General features: G+C 49.3%; 1 protein-coding gene across 1 annotated transcript in view; it reads left to right on the top strand.

The window, feature by feature from the left end:
- LOC136599358 (lipid scramblase CLPTM1L-like) overlaps positions 1-24,570 on the top strand; it is a 35,005-nt gene extending 10,435 nt beyond the window's left edge. The window contains exons 6-15 of the mRNA XM_066588797.1: positions 6,961-7,045; positions 7,728-7,831; positions 11,769-11,834; positions 13,129-13,179; positions 15,998-16,080; positions 16,586-16,620; positions 20,076-20,131; positions 20,241-20,285; positions 21,811-21,926; positions 23,754-24,570. Coding sequence (XP_066444894.1) covers positions 6,961-7,045; positions 7,728-7,831; positions 11,769-11,834; positions 13,129-13,179; positions 15,998-16,080; positions 16,586-16,620; positions 20,076-20,131; positions 20,241-20,285; positions 21,811-21,926; positions 23,754-23,838 — 726 coding nt within the window. The 3' untranslated portion in view covers positions 23,839-24,570. The remainder of the gene's footprint in view (positions 1-6,960; positions 7,046-7,727; positions 7,832-11,768; positions 11,835-13,128; positions 13,180-15,997; positions 16,081-16,585; positions 16,621-20,075; positions 20,132-20,240; positions 20,286-21,810; positions 21,927-23,753) is intronic.
- The last annotated feature ends 6 nt before the right edge of the window (positions 24,571-24,576 follow it).

Raw genomic sequence — 24,576 nt, 5'->3', positions numbered from 1 at the left:
GCAACGGGAACTTGGGTTGTCAGAGGCTCTAACCCTGGTGCTTGAAGTGCTAGCCATTGTTTTTTGATCGGGAGTCCCTGCATAGTTCGTTGTGTTCAGACAGGGGGCAATGGGGAGCGCAGTAATGAGGCCCATTTCACAAGTGTATTGGGACTAGGCCTTTCACTGTTGCATGCTGTTGCCGTTTGCCTCGACTAAAAGGTGTATCCACCTTCAGTAAGGAAGGAACCGCTGCTGCCCGGCCTTCAGCAGAGCCTCGTAAGCCAGCCGTATTCAAGGTTCCTGACAGGCTTTCACGGCTACCGTAGCAGCCACTGTACTTCGCCCTGTCAGCAGTCCCCTACTTGACTGTTGCCCGTCTCCCACGACAAGGATGTGAGGCTGGACTTCTGGGAGACAAAAAGTTTAGGGGGAAACATTTATGTGTCTTGGAATGGCTTAGTCAAAGCCCCGACCTCAGTCCAATTAAGAATCTGTGATATGACTAGGACCCTTCTAACTTAGACGTTGGAGCAATTTTGCCTGAAGAATGGAAAGCATTCAGTTTCTAGATGTGTGAAGCTATTAGAGACCCCAAGAGACCTGCATCTGGAATTGCAGCAAAACGTGGCTCCACAACTCATTGACCTTCAGGGAGCAAATCAACGCGTTCACATTACAGTTCTCTGTTGTTCAGCCATGGCAAAGATAAAATTGCACTCTCAAAGTGGTGGTCATGTTGTGTAAGTGGTACAACCCTTCTCCCCCCCCCAAATTCATCTTAATTCCAAATTCTAATGCAACAAGCGGGAAAAACACCAAAGAGGTGAATACTTTTGCAAGGGCCTGTATATGCAATGGTGAATAATGACCGTGGTGTCTAAGAGACTAACAGTGGGAGAGCGCCCCCTTCAGTTCAGCCTGATGGCCTATTACGGCTTGTGTACCACACTGCAGTATTGCAGTGTATTATAGGGGGATTAATTAGTTATCACCATAAATAATGTGTTATGGCTTATTCACATGGACGTATATCGGGCGGGTTTCCACACCCGGCCGATATACGCTGTCCCTCTCTGCAAGGGGAGGAGGCGTGATGGAACGGGGACTAGGGTGCTGAGCTCCCGCCCCCTCCCCACCCCTCACCACTGTTAGCAATGGGAGGGATGGGGCGGAGCTTAGTTTCAACCTGTCCCTCCCATTGCAAACAGTGGCAGGGGGCGGGAGCTTGGCACACTAGATCCCGCCTCCTCCTCTTGCAGAGAGGGGCAGCGTATATTGGCCGGGTGTGAAAACCCATCTGATATACGTCCATGTATACAAGCCCTTAAATTTCTATAACCTAAATGATGAATGCAGTTGATAAAGTAAAGTTCCTGGCCTCGGAATACGGCAGCGGACGGCATCTTTTATTTATGAAACAGACAACTATGAATCTAGTCTGACCGTGAGCGTACTGGCCGTCATTTTTACTGCACTGTGAAAATAAACTTTCAGAAATGAAGCAATTGCATTTTTTTTTATTTCTCTCCACTTAAACATTTTTAAAAGCTTTTCCATACATTAAATGGTACCAATAAAAAAAATTTTGTGTCATGTTTATTGGTTGACACAGCTTTTACCTTGTGTATATAGCAGCTGCTGACTGGAGGCGAACACTAAGTAGACAATGAGTTGGCTCCTCCTGCTTGCTATATACCCTCTGCAGGTACTCAGCTAATCAGTTTTTAGCTTAGTGTCTGTAGGAGGCAGACCTCTTCCATCAAGGTCTTCAGGACTGCAGGGATGTGGGGACAGACCAGGAAGCTTGCTACCTGTTCCCCACGAGGAGGGCGGACAGCAAGTGTCTGTCGTCCTACAAGAAGTGATTGCAGGTCGCAGTATTACTGTCAGAGCTGCCCCTACGCAGGAGGGCGAACGACCAGACTTTGCTGTCCATTGTCTGCCCCACCTGGAGAAGAAAAGGTGCACAGCTGGGGTCCAGTTTGTTGCCCGCCAGCCATAGGTCCCCCGGGGCAGCTGCCTCTCCCCTCCCTGCGGGGTATGGGGAGTGGGTCGAGGGACCCTGCTGGAGGCAAGGAAGGAAGAAAGAAGATAGATGAATAAAAAGGAGTAGGTAATAAAACCGCTTCCCTTGCTGCCCTGCCCTGTACAGGGTCCCCTCCTGGGTCACTTGCCTGACGGGCTGTGTATTTGTCGCATACAGGAGGGTATTCACCGCCATACAGCTTGTGTTATGCCTATACTGGCCTGGGGGGCCGTGTTAGAGCTTGCTGCTGGGATCTGTTGTTCTACATGTTGTTTCTTAGCAGCTCGGCTTCACAGTTGCGGTTGATGGTGCTGGCCCGGTGCTTCAGTCAGCCAATCCCCAAAGTCTGTGCTCATATATATAGCAGCTCCTTCATGGTGTCGGCCGGTTTTCCTCTTGAGCGGTCCTGCGTTCCTGCAGTCTCGTGGCTCTGTTCTCTGCAGGTTGTGCGTGAACGTTGTCCTACTTCTGTATCTGCTCTGGTGGTCCTGCTGTGAACGGTGTCCTACTTCTGTATCTGCTCTGGTGGTCCTGCTGTGAACGGTGTCCTACTTCTGTATCTGCTCTGGTGGTCCTGCTGTGAACGGGGCCCTACTTCTGTATCTGCTCTGGTGGTCCTGCTGTGAACGGGGTCATACTTCTGTATCTGCTCTGGTGGTCCTGCTGTGAATGGTGTTCTACTTCTGTATCTGCTCTGGTGGTCCTGCTGTGAACGGTGTCCTACTTCTATATCTGTTCTGGTGGTCCTGCTGTGAACGGGGTCATACTTCTGTATCTGCTCTGGTGGTCCTGCTGTGAACGGGGCCCTACTTCTGTATCTGCTCTGGTGGTCCTGCTGTGAATAGGGTCATTCTCCTACATGTCTGATGCATCCAGGAGTAACTGATTACCGCTGCCGTGCGGCATGCCTGCGAGCCTCTATGCGGCTTAATGTGGAACCGCTCTGAGGCATTAACTGTATAGCCGCTGTGCGCCATTTTAGTGGCACAGTGTTTTCTGTGTAGCCGCTGTGCGGTATTTCGGTGGCAGCCGCGGTGCGGGGTAGCCTCTGTGCGGCATTAACTGTATATCCGTGCGTCTTCTGCATAGGGTCACAGGGCTTGGGTTATGCCACCATGGGCGTGTATGTATTGGCCGCCGCGCGTTGTAGTGCGTTCATTTGTCATTGGCCTCCAGCTGGACTGCTTGACCTGCCCGCCCGCTGCGCTGAGGCAGGTGTTTTTGCGCGGAGGGTCCTCGATGACAGGGGCTGTGGCTGGAGGATGGGAGGCCTGCGGTCCCCTCCTTGCACAGCTCAGGCTCCCCCCAATGGCTGTGTGCCCCAGTCCTAGGCGCCACGGCTTCACCTCCTCCTGAGGTCGGCGGAGCAGTATTACTCTCCGATCTACCCCTTCGTAGGAGGACGAACGGCCAGACATTGCTGCTGGTCAACCACAGCGTGATTCTGGGCCTACTGAGACCTGAGGTACTTAAAGAGGACTGGCACAGGGATTATCTGGTACGAGATTACACCCAGCTAGAGGTCATCTCGTTTTATGAACGGCGGTGTTCAAGCTAATTGCCAGCATAGCTCCGGGCTTGCTGAGACCTGTGGTCCCCTCCATGTGGAAGGAGTACTCGCACAGGAAGTCTCCGGACTCATCTCCCCTCACGTCTGTTATAGACCTGGTCAGCCTTGCCTAATGGCTATCTCACTGAGGGGTGCCGCCTGCAGTTCTCTCCTGGCATCCTTGGCGCGGTGTCAGTGTCCAGGACGACAGGCAAGAGACAAGTGCCATGTGCGCTCTCCATACAGGACAAGATTGCATCCCGCCATGTTCGGCCTGGTTATTAGCAGTACTCTGGGCTTGCTGACCTCTGTAGTTCCTCCCATATGGAAGGAGTACTGTGCACAGAAGGTCCACGGACACATTGCTCCTCTTCTCCGCTCTTGAACAGGGAAGCCTTACCTAACAGCCAGCTCCCCTATGGTGGCCTGTCTGAAGTGTCCTTGTGGGCAGCTTTAGCGCTTTCCCCACTTACAGGATGAGACGTGGGTAGGGGCCGCCCAGAGCCGTATACTATGTGCGCTCGCACCGCTATGTGGGATGGACATCCAGTCGGTCAGAATATCTTATCTTATTCTATCTAAGTATAATGGTAGTCCAGGGGGGCCGCCCTCTAACAGGGGGCCTGGGGCGGTAGATCCATCTACTAGCTCCCCTCCGGTCAGCTCTGACATGCGGAGCCACTAGGGGTCCGGTCCCTCTGCAGCAGCCTTGTAACCAAACCATCATCTAGTGCTCAGTCAGCCGTGTCCATGCGGACGTGGGTCACTCATGTCGTCGGTGATGCATGAATGGTCCTGTTGAGGCGGAGTTCGTCGCTGACCCTAAATTTGGCAGCAGAACGGGCCTCGCATTCTCCCCCATAAGGATGTCTGGGCTGCTGCCGTCAGGAGTTCTCTGTAGTCAGAGCGGTCTACGACTTTGCTCCTACAGCGTTTCTCCATGTAGCCTTCCTACGCAGGTAAGAGCGCCGTCCAGGAGACAAGCATTCGATCAGACAGAGCTGTTAGTGCACCGCCATCCTCCGCTTTTTCCTCCTGCGGCATTGCTTGCATTAATACTTATTTCAATTCTTAGCGCTCGCCCTCCTGACTCCGGAAGGTTCCACAAAGGGACCAGTGAGACTCCCGTCCGGGGTAGTTTGGCAGTTATGCCACGTTTTATGGTGACTGGTGGGAGTTTATGTGGTGGCGGTGACATCTTGGACAGCCGGCATGGTAGGGAGCCACCCTGGCATGACAACTCAGACGCCTTTTTCCAAGGCCTAGACGTCTTCAGGATCTTCATGCAGAAGGTGGAGGCTGTGGCCATTGTCAGTCTCAGAAGGCTGATGCTATTGGTATTTTTGAGCCATGTGTCTCCATCTCCCACTCTCTCTGGTAGTGGCAGCGCCCATGCATTCACCTGGCATGCTTCCTACTGACCCTTCAACAACGGTGCTGTCATTACCAGCCTGCCTAGTCGGGTGTTTACAGTCTGGACTCCGGCGGACCCCAACGTTTAACTAGATGGCCTACTAGCGGGCCCAGCTCTTTTACGTTTCGTCCCCCTCTTTTCTGATGGTGCTGTCGTCACATCCAGCTCGCCAGTCTACTCGTCTCTCTTCTAAGCGGGAGGCGCTATCGGGCGGAAGTTCTTTGTCATCCAAAGAAGGTCGTTATCGTCCTGTTGCGTGTCACCTCACTGCATGTGGCATCTTGGCCCGGGTTGATGAAGTCTAGTCCCATGGGATGAGCCGGTCACAAGTGGGCTTGGTCGTAATTCGCAAGGTTACCCCTCTCTAGCGGCACTCTTCAGTCGCCCTGGCCCTCTGCTGTGGATCCTTGGGTTTCCGAGGTGAGTTTCTCGCTCGGACTCCGCTTTGCGTCAGTACAGGGTTACCGTGCCAGAGATATCATATGTTCAGGCTGTGTTACGGCACATATTACTCGGTCAACGGGTGCCTCGTGGGAACTTCCTCGTCGGGAGCCTTTTTCCTGTTGGGGGGATGGGTCCGTTTTCTCGGGCCCCTTTATGCTCTGTCTCTGAGCAAACTGCATGCCTAGGCACCCATTAACGCTAGTCACGGGTGAAGAGCGGATGACGCTTCTTTACACCTGCGGCTTCTTATATTTTCCCACCCCCGGGTACTGCTCTGGGACGTCCCAAGGTCAAAGCTTTGTCCAAAAATAATTATTTGGTGAAGGCTGCGAAGCCAAAACCCCAAAACAATGCGGCAAATTCACTACTGAAGTCTCGCCAGTTTTCTGATCTAGATTGTGGTCGGCATCACATTTATCTTGTGCTTTTAGACTTTTTATAGTTTGTGGCTTAAATACAGCAATGTGCTTAAACAATGTCGCCCCAACTTGTGGTATAAACTACGGAAGTCGCTATAAAGTTAGACGGTCCAAAGACTCGTCAGATTTATCATTGGGTAGGGCCACTGGGATAACTTTGGCGCATGTAAAGGCTGTCCAGTCTGTTTGCACTGTCAGCTTGAATCAGTAAATCTGCTACAATGTCCACATTCATTTTGACACTCCAAATAACAAGTTATACTATACATGGAATCTTACGCTCTCCTTAACTTACCTTTGCTACAACATCCTCACCAACTTAACCCTTTGATAATAGCTAAATAAAACACGGACAACCAGGTTGGAACAAGACGGCCGCGGTCTGTATTGATGGGATTTTATTAACACTTGGGGATCAAATGAAACAACACCATTAGTAATAAATACCGTCTTTAAGACGCGCTAAACCAACCACGATCCCCAAGTCCCCTCGCCCACCCGCCTAATGCGGGCTACAAATCCCCATCAATCAACCGCGACAGCCTGCAGGGAGGGAGGGAAGCTGCTTTACAGCCAAAGATGCCCGGTACCTCTTTGCTGATTACTTAAATGCCCTCTGTTCACAGCCTCTCCACTCCCGTCATCCAATCACATAGGTTTCAACCACACCACTCCTGCCCAGCAACGGGCAGAGCTTCCCGCTCTTTTTAGGCCACCAATCAACGCCCGCTGCCAGCTTTACCTCAAAACAGCCTGGCAACGACACCCCGGCCAATCACAGCGGGAGACCATTACCAACTATTACCTGACAGAATGACTTGAGAGCCAAGTTCATTAACCTTTTAATCACCATAGCAGTATACATTATGGTCCCACATAAACCTATTGTATACCACCAGAACGCTCCCAGATCCCATGCGGATCTCCCTCCTGAGCGTCACTCCATCCATACATTATATTTACCCCAAAATGCTATTAAAAACACAGCTTGGCCCACAAAAAATGATGGAAAAATAAAAAATATTACGGCCCTTGGACATAAAATCTGCCAGCCATTAAGGGGTTACAGGAGTCTGGTAAATGACTTGTCTTCGTTTAACATCTCGTTTTTTTCTCCACTTTTCAGCTTTTATTTGATTTCCTTGCGTTTAAAAATGACATCAGTTTCTGGAAAAAGAAGAAGAATATGGTTGGGATGTCGACAAAAGCAGGTATGAAAGGGGTTACTAACATGGTGGGATCTTAGATGCGACATTTGGGGTTTGTGCCCTATAACACCCCCCCCCCCCCCCCATGTGAGTAGAGCAGTTATTGCCGGAGGAGGGGATCAGCAGCACCTTTTAGGGTACGGTCCCACAAAGTGTTTGCCGTGTGGCTGAGATGCGGCTCGCTGACTATGGGTGAACCTTGTGGCCACTAACCAGACGCAGCAGTAGTGAGCCACGGATGGCTTCAGCCGCAGCGAGTGCTTTGTGAGAGCGTACCCTCCCAGATCCCCCAGGATGGTGGCCGAATGCTCACGGGGCGCAGTAACATCAGCTCTTTTATCCCAAACAATTAATATGGGCGACACAAAGGAACTCTTCTTGGAACAGAGTTTTGCATTCTAGGACATCGCTCTTTGAGTTCGCCCCAAGAACCAAAATGTGGGGGGATTTTTGTGCTGCTTTTCTTGAGGAGGATTTAACCCTTTCCAATCTAGTGTTGGCCCTCGTCTGACCCTGCGTTCTCCCTGCATGGCTCCCATATCAGGCGAGGTCACTTGTTTCTAACACTTGGCAGGAGTGGGGTCCGTCTGCTGTACGTGTATATTACAGTAGGCGGCATCCGACCTCTCCTCGTAGTGTAATACACATATAATGTACAAAGTTTGTTTTCCCCTTTATTTTGCAGTGTTGTGGCGTTGCTTTAGTACGGTGGTGATCTTCCTTTTTCTTCTGGATGAACAGACCAGTTTGCTGGTATTGATCCCTGCTGGCATTGGCGCGGTCATAGAGGTTAGTTTTAGCGTATAAATATGTTTCTTTAAGCTAAAAAAAGGATTTTTCTTATTGAAAGCCACCAGTGGGATTTAGTGAAGTATGACCATTTAAAAATCTTGGAAACTACAGCTTAAAAGAAGTTGTAAAGCAATCCGTGAACTCGATAAGGACTAAGCTCTGTGAATTTGGTCACAGCCGAGGACCCGGAGGAGAAGGCAGAAGCTGTAAGCGGCTTCCTCTTCTTCACGAATGCCTGCATAGAGGTGTTCCACCGTCACATCCTGTTTCCAGATGCTTCAGCTTTAGTTTTGTCACAGGGTGTGGCTGGGACCTGTAGTACCGAACCCTTCTCATAAGAAGCTCAAGGTAAGGATTCCTGGGACTATTATCCCATAACTCTGCTCCGGACGGGGTAACTCTGCCTGCAGTAGTCTATATTACTGTAAATTGGACAACACTATGGGTACTCTTGCTGTAGTACTAAATTTACATGCGGCCAGGTTGAACCACTTTGTTCTAACTGCGTCCCATCGTGGCAGGCGGCCACAGAACCAACTACTGGCACCCCGTCTGCTGAACCAAAATGGGCATGATCCTTGTCACAGGCGGTCGCTGACCTTACCTGGGACTCTACCAGTATTTTTGAAAGACTAGACTGTTCTGACAGTCAATCTGGCCAAAATGTGTCACATGGAGATGACCTAGTTGGGCAGGAATTTGTCTATGGTAGACCAGAAGAGAACTAGACCCTCCCATTCATGGTGATCGTTTAGATCTGCTAGGTTCCATTTAGTTATTCCTGAAATGAGATCACAGTCTCCTTCCAGAGACATTAGTCAGTCCCTTCTGATTCTGATCTGGATGAGGAACAGGCTTCAAAAATGTCCACTATTGTGGATAGGCGTAAGGGATGCCCTCACATATCGGACTCCTACTATATCAGCAGCGTCTTTTTTGGTTAGAGGTTCACAGCTTTCTACAAAAGTGTTTCCTCCACATGAAGAATGTGAGGCCGTACTGGAGGGGATGGAGCGTTCCCGATGGGTGCTGGAGTCTAGATATCATGCATCCTTTTCCAGATCATTTAGTAACAAAGGCGTTGGTCTTCTCCCGCAGTAGATCCACCGGTGTCCTGCTTGGTGAAACGCACGGCTCTCCCTATGGCTGATGCTTCGGCTTTTCTCTCACCGTCACAACGCCTGGATTATCTGGGTCTATCCGTTACCACGAATCAAGCTTTCGTATTATTGCCAACACCAAGAAACCTGTTCATTCTTTGCTAATTCCGAATCCCATGACTATTCGTCGCTGCATAAGTGCGCTGGGCCTAATAAAATCTTGTTCTTTGTATAGCGCCAGCTTATTCTGCAGGTGATTTTTATTTATTAATGATCTACTCTATTTGAGGTGAATACTGTTGGCTAATGTCACACGGCCTCTCCAGTAGATTATTCTCTCGAAATGGGACAAGTCACTTCCCTCGATCGGAAGCTCTGACTACCTCTGCGCATTCAGCGCTCCCTGTTTTAGTGGCTGAGTCCAGAACATCTGGGATGGTCCTCTCTGACCTCTCAATGCAGGTACTCGCCTCGGATGCTAGCCGTTCCAGCTGGAGTGTGCTCTGAAGAATGCCTCCACCGAAGGAACTTGGGCCAAAACGGAGACCAAATTACCAATAAATGTGCTGGAACTTCGGGCCCTTCTCCTGTCTCTTCACCACTTCACACTCCAGCTGACAGGACTACCTTTGTGAGTCCAAATCGACTGCACGATGGCTGTCGCACACATAAATTATCAAGGTGGGACTTGCAGCACCAAGGTCATGGAGGAAGCAGCAAAGATCTTGACATGAGCTGAAGATCATCTTCCAGGAGTAGATAACTGGATAGCCGACTTCCTCAGCAGAGACACAGTCGATCGGGAGAATGGGAATTACACCCCAAAGTCTTTGGGGAACTTTGTCAAAAGTGGGGTCATCCAGACATCTACCTCATGGCATGCAGAAGCAATCGCAAGCTGCTAATTATTTTGGCCAGGTTTCAGGACCCCCATGCTTGAAACCCCATTGGATAACGGTAATCACGTGACTAGGAACCACAAACGTGACCCCTCCCCCTTTTCCTGACATCGCCAGGCTCTCGGCTAGGGAGATTTTAAATGTCACCGCAATCCTTGGCTTTTGCGCATGCATCTGCCATTATGCTGACGGGTGCATGTGCCGAAGCCAGGAGAAGGTCCGCGGCTAAAGATCCCTCGGGGAACAAATCTGGGGACCTTGGGTGTGTAATTTCATTTCCCCTCACAGATACGATCCATAAGCGGAGATGAAATTTTAATTTTTAAACTTTTTTTTTTTTTTTACACCTTTTAACTTTACATGATTACTGTTATCCGGTGGATAACTGATCATGTGACCGGGAAGCGCATACAGCGGTCCCCGGTCACATCTCCCTGCGCTCGGCTATCCTTGAGAGCTGGGTGCAGGGGAATTTTAAATATCCTAAGCTCTCTGGCCTTCTGCGCATGCGCAGGAGCCCACAGCAGTTGTACATCGCCCCCAGGAATCATGGAGGACAGGGGTGAGTATTTTCACTTCCCTTCATGGATCCAATCCATGAGGGGAGGTGAAATTGTAACTTTTTTTTCACTTTTCTGTGATCGCCATTATCCACGGTCCCCAGTGACATCGCCTCCCAGCTACCTTCAGGAACTATGAGATTTCAAATTTGCTGCGGCTCCCGTCCTTGTGTGCATGCGGCTAACATAATGCTGCTGGCACGCATGCGCAGAAGGCCGGCGTCTGCTCCCAGAGGACCAGATAACCGTGGGACAGGGGTGAGTATTCTCAGCTGCCCCCATGGATCTGATCTTTTTAAAAACTTTTTTGCACTTTAATGCGATCAGCGCGATCCATTGGATAGCACCGATCACCTTGCCAGGGGGCTCCCCGCGGCCCGGCATGATGGCTCCATGTCAGCTACCTCTGGGCACCGACAGCATGGAGCTTTCACTTCCATGGCCCACGTGGCTTTAATCCCTGTAGGATGCATGTTTTTATGTCCTCAAGGATTAAAGCCCACTTGGCTAGGACGTAAAAACACTATGGGGCCGTCACTAAGGGGTTAACATATTTCTACTTTAAGTTTTACAGATATATATATAATATATGTGTGTGTGCGTATATATATACACACACACACACACACACACACACACACACACACACACACACACACACACACACACACACACACACATATATATATATATATATATATATATATATATATATATATATATATATATATATATATACACATACACACACACACACACACACACACACACACACACACACACACACACACACACACACACTGGAGCAGATGCTACGCTGTTACTAGTCCTCGTTCCTACCGACATAGGGCAGCTCCATAAAAAGGCGCTGCATCAGAGTAAAGCCCATTAGTCACCGCCGGCAGAGGGTGTCTGGGGGTCACTAAGGAGTTAAATATGAATCCATCATGGCTATTATGAACTGAAGCAGTGGTACTAGTGTGAACAGAGCCGAACGCAGTCCTATAGTATATAGTAGGCCAATCGCTGCAGCATATTGAAGGGTTTGAAATGTTATATATACTTATTTTTTAACTCAATCAAAGGGGTTTTTCAAATCAAAACTGTTGGCCAATGCGGGGGGTCCGTCCCCAATAACCGTGAACATGGCCCCTTAATAGTGGCCTATTATATAATGGTGCCACGGCTTTACTTGAAATAGTACTGGATGGTTGGAGGGAATCTCTGCTATGAAGGTATAAACGCCCCCCGTTCCTCCCGGCGCTGCGGGGATGTAGTTACCGAGGCCCCCTGTGTGCGCTTCATGTAATAACGCAGCTCGGCCCCCTGATGATGACGCCAGTAAACGTACTTCTTGTTTGTGTCCTGATGTCAGGTGTGGAAGGTGAAGAAAGCCCTGAAGATCTCCTTCCAGTGGAGGGGGGCCACGCCGGCCATCAAGGTAGGCTTTTCCATGGAATCGCTGCGTTCCAAGACCCGTCCCTTGTTTCTAGGTCTCCTCTTGTGTCTTACCGAGATGTACTTTTCACTGATACGTTTTTGGAGTTCATGCGCCTTTTTGGTTGCTTTTTATTTCATGTTTTGCGATGCGGACAGACGAAAAATAGCGATTCTGCCATTTTTTGTTTAAATCATTTTTGCGTAGTCCATTTTGTGGAATAAGTATTTCCATTGCTCAGGTGATGGCGAGCGCGGCGATGCCCATTATGTATGCGAGCCTCTTATTTTTAAGGCTGCCTTCACACTGGCGTGGGCGGTATCAGACCATGACTTCTGCCCCCATATCGCGCTCGCCATCCATGTAAAAACCCCGTGGATGTGAGACGTTTTCTGGGAGGAGGGGATTCCTGGGCCGCGGTTGTCACGGCATCAGCAGAGGATCGGAGTTCTCCCATTGCTTTGAATGGGTCCGGCACTGCTGCCTCCCGCCCCATGAACCCAATGGGGCTGCGTTGCGAGATCTCGCAGCCGGATAGAACATGCTCCGATATGTTTCTTGCATAGCATCACATCCCAGTGCCATGCAGGAAAACATCGACCATCTGTGTGACTCCATTCAAATGAATGCGGTTCATATCTGTGTGTCTTGCAACACACAAATCTCATGCGATTTTTCATGCTAGCGTGAAGGCGACCTAAGAGCTTCGTGGGGGAAATTGGTTTTCTTTTTTTTGTGATTTACACTTGATTTTTTTTTACTAAACTTTGAACTTTTTTCACACTGTTTTTAGGACCTTGAATGAGACTACCATAGTACACTGAATTACCTCTGTAATGCGATGTACTAGGCTTATACCGCCGAAGGCGGAATCTGATAGGCCGAGCTACTTGGCAGATATGAAGGCCTTCGTCAGTCCTCCTGTTGCCATGAAAACCCATCAGCATGTCAAAATTGCATTGTTGGGTGGGTGACAGGGGAGCCCCTTATTCCTGTCACCTACTTATTTGCCATGATTGCTAGTAACCATAGCAGGGAAGGGGTTAAATGCTTACAGCAGGATCCCGGCTGTCTTCAGACTATGCAGTTTTGTGTCTTTAGATCCTTCTTAAGTTTTGTTTGCTTTTCCTTTGTTCAGCCTGTATTGTGTGCAGTCCGTTCTCCCGGTTGTAGGAGCTGCGTACAACCGTTGTGTCTCGCCGTCTTGGCTGCTGTTGTCCCTCATACTATAGATCCCTGTAAGTCTCTCTGAAGACGGTCTTCATACTTCAGTGTGTAACTCTTACTTTCTTCATAGTTTGGAAGCTGCAGTGAATCTGAAAAGAAGACTGAAGAGTACGATACGCAGGTGAGTGATGGAGCCGCATGTCACGCCGGAGACCAGAAGCTCTAACACATGATATAATGTAGCTGTAGACTACAATAATGACCCTGTGGACCCATTAGGACCGGACTCCCCAGGGGGGCGGCCAGCTCTCAGGAGTCCCCAGGGGGGCGGCCAGCTCTCAGGAGTCCCCAGGGGGGCGGCCAGCTCTCAGGAGTCCCCAGGGGGGCGGCCAGCTCTCAGGAGTCCCCAGGGGGGCGGCCAGCTCTCAGGAGTCCCCAGGGGGGGGGCGGCCAGCTCTCAGGAGTCCCCAGGGGGGGGCGGCCAGCTCTCAGGAGTCCCCAGGGGGGGGGCGGCCAGCTCTCAGGAGTCCCCAGGGGGGGGCGGCCAGCTCTCAGGAGTCCCCAGGGGGGGGCGGCCAGCTCTCAGGAGTCCCCAGGGGGGGGCGGCCAGCTCTCAGGAGTCCCCAGGGGGGGGCGGCCAGCTCTCAGGAGTCCCCAGGGGGGGGCGGCCAGCTCTCAGGAGTCCCCAGGGGGGGGCGGCCAGCTCTCAGGAGTCCCCAGGGGGGGGCGGCCAGCTCTCAGGAGTCCCCAGGGGGGGGCGGCCAGCTCTCAGGAGTCCCCAGGGGGGGGGGGCGGCCAGCTCTCAGGAGTCCCCAGGGGGGGGGCGGCCAGCTCTCAGGAGTCCCCAGGGGGGGGGCGGCCAGCTCTCAGGAGTCCCCAGGGGGGGGGGCGGCCAGCTCTCAGAAGTCCCCAGGGGGGGGGCGGCCAGCTCTCAGGAGTCCCCAGGGGGGGGGGGCGGCCAGCTCTCAGGAGTCCCCAGGGGGGGGGCGGCCAGCTCTCAGGAGTCCCCAGGGGGGGGGCGGCCAGCTCTCAGGAGTCCCCAGGGGGGGGGCGGCCAGCTCTCAGGAGTCCCCAGGGGGGGGCGGCCAGCTCTCAGGAGTCCCCAGGGGGGGGCGGCCAGCTCTCAGGAGTCCCCAGGGGGGGGCGGCCAGCTCTCAGGAGTCCCCATGGGGGGGCGGCCAGCTCTCAGGAGTCCCCAGGGGGGGGGCGGCCAGCTCTCAGGAGTCCCCAGGGGGGGGGCGGCCAGCTCTCAGGAGTCCCCAGGGGGGGGGGCGGCCAGCTCTCAGGAGTCCCCAGGGGGGGGGCGGCCAGCTCTCAGGAGTCCCCAGGGGGGGGCGGCCAGCTCTCAGGAGTCCCCAGGGGGGGGGGCGGCCAGCTCTCAGGAGTCCCCAGGGGGGGGGGCGGCCAGCTCTCAGGAGTCCCCAGGGGGGGGGCGGCCAGCTCTCAGGAGTCCCCAGGGGGGGGGCGGCCAGCTCTCAGGAGTCCCCAGGGGGGGGGGCGGCCAGCTCTCAGGAGTCCCCAGGGGGGGGGGCGGCCAGCTCTCAGGAGTCCCCAGGGGGGGGCGGCCAGCTCTCAGGAGTCCCCGGGGCGGGGAAAAGAATGTGAAGCCCTGCTCCCCTCCGTAAGAGGAATCTGTCAGCTACTCCTCGCCATGTAAGCTTATGAACTAAAGGTTTGTGATCCACTGAGGCCGGGCATGCAAGTGCTATACTTGCACCCCCCGGTGTCGGCTGGTAAAGAAGTCGAGCATTAGGGCCCACTGGGGCCCGGACATTTTATACCACACCCCAATGTTCCACACTTTGAAGCGATCTGAAGATTCCTTCATTATAAAGACCATACGCAGCGCCCACCCAGTGATGACCCCAAGTCTGATCGCTTAGATGAAATCGGGCCCCTAATGGAGCGTCCGTGCCGGGTATTTCCAGGCGTATATCCCCAAGAAGAACATTTGCATGGATGTTAAAGGGAGGCTTCAATTCCATCAGTACTTGCAGTCATGGCATGCAGATGCCTAAGCTGTGCGGGTATACCCACAAGGTCAGGATATACGGAGGGAAGGATACAAGAATTGACTTCTCGGACTGCCCCCTTCCCCATTCCTGGGAGTAGCAGGTGTAATTGTATAGCAGCTGGTGCCCCCTGCTGGATCAGGTTTACCTCCTCTACCTGGATAATATTACAGCAGTGTTCCCCTATTTCAGCATGTGGTGCTGCTAGGGGGGCTTTCCTGTTTTTTGTTTTCTAAGTCGCTGCCTAGGCAAATGCTCAGAAGGGGTGAAAGCCGGGCATCATGCAGCGCCAACAATAGAAGGATGCCCTTATAATAAGCACAATACACGGCCACAGCAGTACCCCCTGCCCAGTAGGAGCTACCAGTGCAGAGACCCCCAAGCCAGTCCTTGACTACAACAGGTATGCAGGAGGGGTTGACATGTCTGATCAAGTACTCAGGCCATACAATGCCATGCGGAAAACACAAGGGCGTTATAAGAAACTGTCCGTGTCCATCATACCAGTGACACGATATAATGCCTACATGCTATATCCATGTGCAGGCCGGAGCGGCACCTCATGATTCCAGAAGGAGGTCATTAAGAAAACAAACCTGAAAAATGGCCGGTGGTTGAAGAGTGTCATGGCCCGTCCAGTCTAGCGCTAGAGCCCTGATCTCTGCTGCAGCCGGCACATGATTGCAATGAAGCACTGCAGCTTGTGATTGGCACCTTCTGGGACCCGAGGGGTGTAGACTAGAGCTCTGCTGGATCGGGGGCCCCTTACCGCGTTGAGTATGGCTTTGCTTTTATTTCTGACGCTATGACATTCCCAGCCCATGGATACAGTAAACAGATTGGTGGGTTTGGCGGTATTACGGGCTGCAGCTTACACTGCCAGTTGTGCGCCACATGTTATTCAGACCGTTAATGGTTGTCAATGTAACCGCAAACTGTCGTACGTCGCAGCACTCCCAGAAATCCTTCTTGTCTTTCCTTCCTAAGGCTATGAAGTACTTGTCATACTTGCTGTACCCCCTGTGTGTGGGCGGAGCCGTGTACTCCCTGCTGAATGTCAGGTATAAAAGGTAAGCTCCTCGGCCCCGCCGGCGGCCTTATAACGCTTTATGCACTTCACTGTATTGGGAAAATCAAAGCTTTAGGCTGAATGCTCACGGGCGGAAACTCCACGGCCAGATTTTGTGCAGAACTTCCGCCGTGGCACGCTGCCATTGAATTGCTTTAGTTTATGCAGACAGCCACGATTTGACCGCGTAAAAACTTGTGCGGTAAACAAAATCATGGCACGTCCTATTTCAGTGCGAGCCTCGTCATGGCTGACACGCCGGCTATGCACTGCGCATGTGAGGCTGTGCGCAAGCTGGCACATCGCAGTGCAGAGAGCAGACGCCGGACGGGTAAGGGAGAGGTCACTGCAGGGGCACGGGTGGCATCCCACTGCGAGGATCTGAGCCGGCCGTCTGCATTCACCCTCACTACTATGTGTAAATCCATACAATGCGAGAGGTTAGCGGACGGGATATTCCGTAACGTGCTCGGATCCTGTAATGATGGCGCTCTTTCTATTTACAGCTGGTATTCCTGGCTCATCAACAGCTTTGTGAACGGTATGTGGCAATAGTTTTTATTTAAATCCTTTCATTTTCGGACCGAGTACAAATGTTGGATCAGGAGGACATCGGGGTGCGGCGTGGGGATGTGTGACGGCAGAGGATCACTACTTTCCCAAAAGATGCCAGGCGGTTTTGACCTCCTGGGGGATATGGCGCTCGCCCCGTGACATCAGCCCCCCTGCACTCGCTCACAATAGAACGTTAACACAGTTTTTACCGCCGTACATATTTCCATTCACCACCTGGGACTTTATAGGGTACTATTGACAGATGAACCCCGTCCTGCTAACACCAAGACCTCACGGCTATCAGGCCAGGCAAAAAAGGGGGAGGAAAAACAGAAAAAAAAATGCCTGTGTCCTCATGGGGTTGTACACAGAGGTTCGCATTTTACCTGATTTAGGATATGGCTATCGGATAAATGTTGTTAAAGTTGCTTAAAAGTTCAGTAACCATTTAACTTAACCCCTTAGTGACAGCCTCATTACCTTTTACCATGCCAGCTTGGGTGGGCTTTATTCCTCAGAGACGTAAAAACATGCTTCCTCTGAGGATTAAAGCCCCGTGGACTGAGGACATGGCAGCTCCATGCTGTTGGCTCCCGGAGGTAGCTGACTACCTGCAGCTGTCATGGGGGGCTGTGGGAAGATTTCCCTGGACTGCAATTGGTGCTATCAAGTGGACAGTAAATAAAAAGTTAGAGTTTCAGCTCCCCTTACAGCACTGAAGCTGCTCACCCCCGTCCTCCATGATGTCTCACGACAATCTGGCCCAAAAAGGACCTTCGGCAGTCTTCTGCGCATGCACACCAAAGGAAAAATGGCGACGCATGTGCAGAAGACTGGATCGCCAAGGGACATTTGAAATCCCCAAGCAAGAGACATAATCGGGGATGTAAAAGAAAAAAAAACAAAGGTAAAATTTCACCTCCCATCACGGATCTGATCCATAAGGGGAGGTGAAATGACTTGTCCGCAGACCTCCCAGCTTCGGCACATGAGCCCGTTGGCAAAATGGTGGACGCAATCTCCTTGCTCCAACGGATAATGGCAATCGTGTAAAAAACAGTTGAACTTCAGTGCTCCTTTCGGTTTGGGCCCCGTTATGCAGTCAAACATAAAATAGGGGCCACACTGGGTATGTTTCTGAACACAGGACAAACAGGGGGATCCATTTTGGGGCACAAGTCTTCATATCTGCTCTACAAAAAAAGATTAGATTCAGTCAAATACTGTGGGGTCAAGATATGCAGTACACCCCTAGAGGAATGCGTTAAGGGGTCTAGTTTTCAAAATGGGGTCCTTTGTGGGGGTTCTCCATCGTTTTGTGGGCAATTGGGGCCAAAAACGCCTTCAAGCAAAATGTCTTCTCTGAAAGCCCCCGGCTGCTCCATTTAGTTTGGGCCCCTTTGTGCATCCAAACATAAGATTAGGGCCACAATGGGTATGTTTCTGAACACAGGACAAACAGGGATCCATTTTGGGGTGTAAAGCCTCATTTTCATGTGCACTATAGAAAAAAATCCTGTCTTTAAATGACTTATTTGCAAAATAAGAAATTTTTTATTTTTTCTCCTCTAATTTGCATTAACTCCTGAAAAGACATTGTGGTGTCAAAATCCTCCTGACCCCCTCAGTGAATATATTAAGAGGTGCAGTTTATAAATGGGGTCATTAGTGGGGGTATCTATCATTCTGACACCCATGAGCCTTTGCAATCTTGGCTTGGTGCAGGAAAGCAAAGTGTTTCTCAAAATGCTGATAATTAATGTTACATTTGTACGTCTCCTAAATGGTTTAAAAAAAAAAAAAAGTTTTTCAAATGTGCGTCCAGAATAAAGTAAACAGATGGAAATATATATCCTATCAAAAATGTTATCAGTATGTTTGCACATATTTGATATTACAGTTGAAAATGTGAATAAAAGAAACATTTTTTTCAAAATTTTCCCAACTTTGCCACTTTTAATAAATATACACAGGTTCTAACGGTCTATTATTACCACCTAAATGAAGTACAACATGTGGCGAAAAAACATGTCCGAATCACTTGGAGATGCAAAACCTTTACGGAGTTATTGTATGTTAAAGTCACAAGTGGCAGATCTCCAAAATTTGGATCCATCACCAAGGTGCAAACAGGCTTCATCACTAAGGGGTTAACACATTAAATGCACAATTGTAGCAAACTTTAGATTGACTCTCAACACAACTAATGTAAATAACCTAAAGTTAAAGTTTGCTCTAACTGCCAATTTAATGATTGATTCATGGAAGCTGATCACTAGACATCTGTTTCCTAAAGCCAACACCGCTGGCTAATTGTAGCACAATCCCTTTTCACTTAGAGGCACGAGACGTGGCTTTAATCTGAGCTCCTCTGTTTTTATTAAGAACCTGCTGATAAACCGGCGCTGCCTGTGTATTTTACATTATATATATATTATGTATATGAGGAGGGAGGGGTCATCTGTGTAATACATTGCTACATCTGTGTCATATATTAGTATTTGAGGGGGAGGTCGTCTGTGTTAGATAAGACTGTGAAATAAAAAAACATCTGCTCAAGTGCAATTCTGGTATTCCGCCCCAGGAGTAGTGGGGCTGCGTTACTCCCCCCAAATTTGTCCCCATGGGATGAGTTATATATGTACCAGGTTTGGTTGAAATTGCTCCAGGCGTTGATGAGTTCTGGTGGCACATCCATCCATACATCCTATTTATATATTAATCCAGAATATGATGTACGTTTCGGGGCCGTCGTGCCCCTTCCTCGGTATTTTAGCTGGGGGCACACAGCCAGCAGTGGTGTGTTCCCTTGGCAGAGGAGTTGGGCTTAGACCGCGTCTCGTGCCTCTTACAGCCACAATTTTGCCCTATGTTTATCTCATGCAGTTGCACGTCCTCCTGGGTACCTGTGATGTTTTCTGCATCAGTCGGACCCGCTCAGACTCGTCAAGAATTGCCAATCTCACTCCCATATATGGATTAAGGGAGGAGAAAAACACATTTCTCAAACCAAGACATCGGTGTATAGATGTGCTCCGCTCCCTCTTCTTTCCTCTCATCTTTCTAAACAGTCAGTGGAAGGAGCCCCCTTCCTGCACCACCACAATCAGGGGGTGCCTATGGGTCCGCATGGCAGCCTGGAGCCAATTGAAAGCTCTCTGGTCTGCCATACATAGGCCCTGCTTATGGCAGGGCTTCACAGTCAACACTAAAAATCACTATATATTGCAATACTGAAGTACTGCATTATATAGAACAGGCAATCAAATAATCACAAGTTCTAATTCTCTGTAGGGACAGAGTAAAAGGGTTTTTAAAAAAAGGTTTTGGTTTGTTTTTTAAGGTTTAGGCTCTTGTTAGGCGGAAATGAAAAAAAACTAACAAAAAATGTGAAGAATCTGTGGTCCTGAAGGGGTTAAATGTTTGTTTCTGTTTTAACAGGTGTTTATGCCTTTGGCTTCCTTTTCATGTTGCCGCAGTTGTTTGTAAATTATAAGGTAAAGCGTTCCTTAGTGCCTTCATGTCCGGCTGGTAGTGACATAGTAACTGTATGCGCCGGTGTCACATCTTTACCGACTACTTAGTGTCATCTTTTGTCATCTGCAGATGAAGTCTGTGGCCCATTTACCGTGGAAAGCGTTCACGTATAAAGTAAGTGCTGCATCGTTGCTTCGTATCCTCCTTGGCATTTAGTGCAGAAGTATATTGGTGTCGCGGCCTCAGAATTCGCCTTCCAGAACATCAAACTTACAATGTAGTCGTTCTAATCTATTAATTGACAGTAATTTCTTTGTAGTCGCTCTCCCAGCCCCGCCTCCTGCCCCCCTTTACCTTCCCTGCCTTTTTTTCCCCTTTCTGGTTTCATATTAACCCCTAAGTGATGGCCTCCCTCACACAGGCTACAGAACGCATGTATGTGAGGCTGCTGGTGCCCAGCGGGGTCTGTTACATGAGATGTTCTGGACACCATCCGCTTCACAGACATGCATTCTGTAGCCCGTGTGAGGGAGGCCTCATACCCGCACAGACATCTTTTTAAGGTGGTGGCTTGGTTGATTACTGTCAGCCAGGATTCTGCTATTAGAGCGAAGAGAGGAGAAACCGCAGATCCTGGCAGTTTAACCCCTTACATACCACAATCAATAGCAACTGCAGCATGTAAGCCTATGACAGGGTGGCAGCTCCTTCCGTCACCCGTCAGCACCCTGCAAAGTGGTCACAAGGTACCAGTGGGTTCCCATGGCAGCCATGTAACACTGCCTATTAGACCCCCATAGGCTTGGTAGAATGCACTAAATAAGTATTGCAGTGTACTATCCTAGTCAACAAATGATCGCATCTTCAAGTCCACTTGAAGGACTAAAAAATAGTGTAAAAATAAAGTTAAGTAAAGTTTAATTGAAAGAAAATAAAAACGGTGTCAAAAAAATACACATTTTCTTTCATCTTGCTTGGTGAAAGCCGTAAAAATTATTTTAGAAACTATTGCCAGAATTGTTTTTTTCTTTTGTTCGCTTCACAAAAAACACGATACAAGGCGATCTAAAAGCCACACGGACCTCGAAACGGTACCAATAAAAAAAACCAAGCCCTCACAGCGCTGCGCCGACGGAGAAATAACCATGTCTGGTCTTAGAACGCAGCCATGCAGTCAATTGTCTGTCCTTAAAAACGTGTTTGTTGTGCAAAAGTAGTAAAAAAAAAAATATATATATATATACATACATATATATCTCACCAAACTTGTGATTGTAACAATCGCGCCGATGCAGACAAAGTTATTATTTTTACTGAGTTGTGAATGCCGTAAAAACAAACAATGGCAGAATTTCTGAACTTGTTTTTTTTTGCTATTCTCTCCCCCCAAAAATTCTAAGTTCAGTATTGTATTGTTTTGCTGCGTGCGCCTAAATGTACGTGATTGAACCATAATGTATTAAAGGGGTATTCCCGCCTCGGCAGGTCCTGGCTGCGAGGAGAAGCAGTCAGCTAGTTGACCGACCACCTCGCTGGGTCTTATGGAAACAATTAATGCAGCAGCCTTCCACTATTTCTGTAACGCCCATTCACTTTCAGAGGGGGTGATGGAATCAGCGTAAGGCTGCCGCCTCCAGAGGTTTTTGCCCTTTTTTACCTGTAAGTATTGTAATTATAAGTATTGTTTGTTTTTTAACAGGCTTTTAACACGTTTATTGATGATATCTTCGCCTTTATTATTACCATGCCAACATCACACAGACTGGCGTGTTTCAGAGATGATGTGGTGTTTCTCATTTATTTGTACCAAAGATGGTAAGTACATCTGAAAAACGTTTTTATAGATTTTTTTTTTGGCTTTTTAAATGTACTTCTGTCACATAATTCTACCATTCTTCTCCTTCACTTGCCTCCACTACCAGTCTGTACATATAAGCCCGAGGCAGTCCTAGCTCTAATGGCACACCCTGTTCTGTACTGCTCTGCCATTGTAAAGACTGTTCGCTAACGACAGTGTCACTGCAGGGCAGACGTACCCAGGCGCCATCCGGGGGATAGTCCGAGTGAAGGATAGGACTTGGTCACGGGCACAGCAACGCATATCGGGTCCGGACAGGATTCTTCATCAAGCTCAATTCACACAAATGCGAGTTTTGTGTGTTGCGAGATGCACAAACCGCGCGTGAATATGAACTCCATTAATTTGAATCTAGTCCTACACTTGAGTGATGTTTTCCGTCACAGCGATGCTGCTAGCTAAAAAAAAAAAATCGCTGCACGATCTATTTTTTTGGGGTCCTTCAGAACACATCGTTTATTTCCAATGGAGCTGTCAAACACATTGCATGCCGCGTGATGTGGGCTTACCCATTGGAAACACTTGCCGATCCTCTGATGTGTGAAGCGCCGGAGGATCGTCATTTCACAGAAGTGATGCCAAGAGTTGTTGCATAAAAAACTCTTCGCATTTGTGGGTAACACGCATGTTGACAAGCGCAATTTTGGTCCGGATTTCTTGACCCAATATCTTACTCGCTCGTGTGACTGTAACCTCAGGCGGATGTCCAATAGACTGGTACAGACAGAAGTGTCAGAGACCTTGCTATGTATGCCCGTTGGACATCAGGGCTCAAGGACGCTATCATGGTGAAAACCCTTTTTATTTCAAACAATTGCTGAAAAGTTTTCCAAAACTTATCAGTTCTTAACTAGAAAAGAGGAAATAATCCAGGGATTCTAGAACAGTAATAAGGCATTAAGCCACGCGCCTGAAGTGTAACACTGATAGCCATACCGGTGGGGGGGGGATAGAGGACAAGATGTGAGCCGTAAAGATAAAGGGTCCACCAGTAGTAGTAGAGGATGGAGCACCGGTACAAGGTAAAGCCTTTTCCATAAGGCATAATTACATTGCATGTGGGCTGCAGATACGGCACAGGAAATAACACTACTGCGCATGATCGCCTGCATGCGTACACAGTCATCCGCAATACAATTACTGGCCGAACGCAGGGTCATCGGCCGGGCTCCCAGCCGGAATCCGCTGCAGGCCTCCCGCATGAGGAATCCAACCCGGTCCTGTGAGCCCAGCATAGGGGAAAGTAAAAAAATAAAATGTACTTTATCTGAAAGGACAAAGGATCCCTGGAGGATCCCTTCTGCACAGATCTACTAGTGATAGAATTGTAATGGTAAATGGATTATGAGCCTCTTCATGCACCAAGGTATGGCGTGTTGATACATTGTGGTCCAAAACCCTTTCTCATATTAGAGCAATGTTTGCACAAACGCCTACTGGGTGTTTAATGGTGTTTCCCACATAATGAAGGCTGCATTCAATTAATCCCTAGTAGTAAGTGTTGGGGGGGGGGGGGGGGGGGGGGGTAGTTAGACCTGCGCCAATCAGATGATCACCACAAAGAGGGATGTCTTCATCAGGTTAACCCATTGATGTCATGCGCAGCGTTGGCTTTCTTCATTGTTTTACTGCTTTCACCGTCAGCAAACACAGATGTGATAAAAAGTCAAATGCCATGAAGTGTCATTTTTTCCCTTAATCATTCATTGTAAAGCGAAGTCATTACAACAATGTCGAGTGATTGAAGGTTCTCAGTAATGGCTTCCTTTGTTCTTCCCATACAGGCTTTATCCTGTGGATAAGACTAGAGTAAATGAATATGGCGAATCCTATGAAGAAAAACCAAAACGGAAGCCACATATGAACTAGTTTTCACTGCTGTGAAAATGACCTTATCTCTTACTTGAAAGATCTGGTGTGCAATGAAGAGAATGGTGAACTTCTCAATGAGTATTCTGATTGCTGTGGCAGACCTCTCGGGACATCGCATGTCCATGTTGCCAAAATCCCAAAATGTGTTTCCTTAGAAAAAGGTTCCCGCAGCTTTCCTTTCACTTTTGTCTTTAATTTATTTTATACCAGGCAAAATGGAGTTACCAAAAGCGAAGAGTAACCCCGCCTAGTTGACTGTTTAAGAGAAAAATTCCATCTAGACGGCCTGCGTTCCACGCGGAGACCACGTGCATTCCTCAATATTTGGCACTTTGGGACACTGAAGCGTTGGCTGACTGTATATAATAGCTAAAAGTAACATTCCCTGAAGTTAACATAAAGTAGCAAATGACGTCATCAGCATTCCATTGCCCTCAATGACACGAGATGTAGAACACATTGCTTTGCTATAAACACAACCTGAAAGACCCAACAGTCTCCTCAAGACACCAACAATGGCCAAGCTTGAAGTAATGTGCACCTTGGCAATCTGCATTATTGTTGAAATGCTGTGCACCACTTCAGGTTTCCTTTACTTTCTAAGCATGTATTGACTGGAGCAGCATGTTTTGGGATAATGTATCAATTAATGTCAGAGTTTAATAACTGCCATTTAGGGGCAGATCGCACTGTCAGCTCCGTCCGTTTGTCATATAGAGTCCTGAAGTGTCCCAA

The sequence above is a fragment of the Eleutherodactylus coqui genome, unplaced genomic scaffold (genome assembly GCF_035609145.1).
Source record: "Eleutherodactylus coqui strain aEleCoq1 unplaced genomic scaffold, aEleCoq1.hap1 HAP1_SCAFFOLD_719, whole genome shotgun sequence".
NCBI classification, from domain to species: Eukaryota; Metazoa; Chordata; class Amphibia; order Anura; family Eleutherodactylidae; genus Eleutherodactylus; species Eleutherodactylus coqui.
This window is presented reverse-complemented; position numbering and strand designations above follow the sequence as displayed.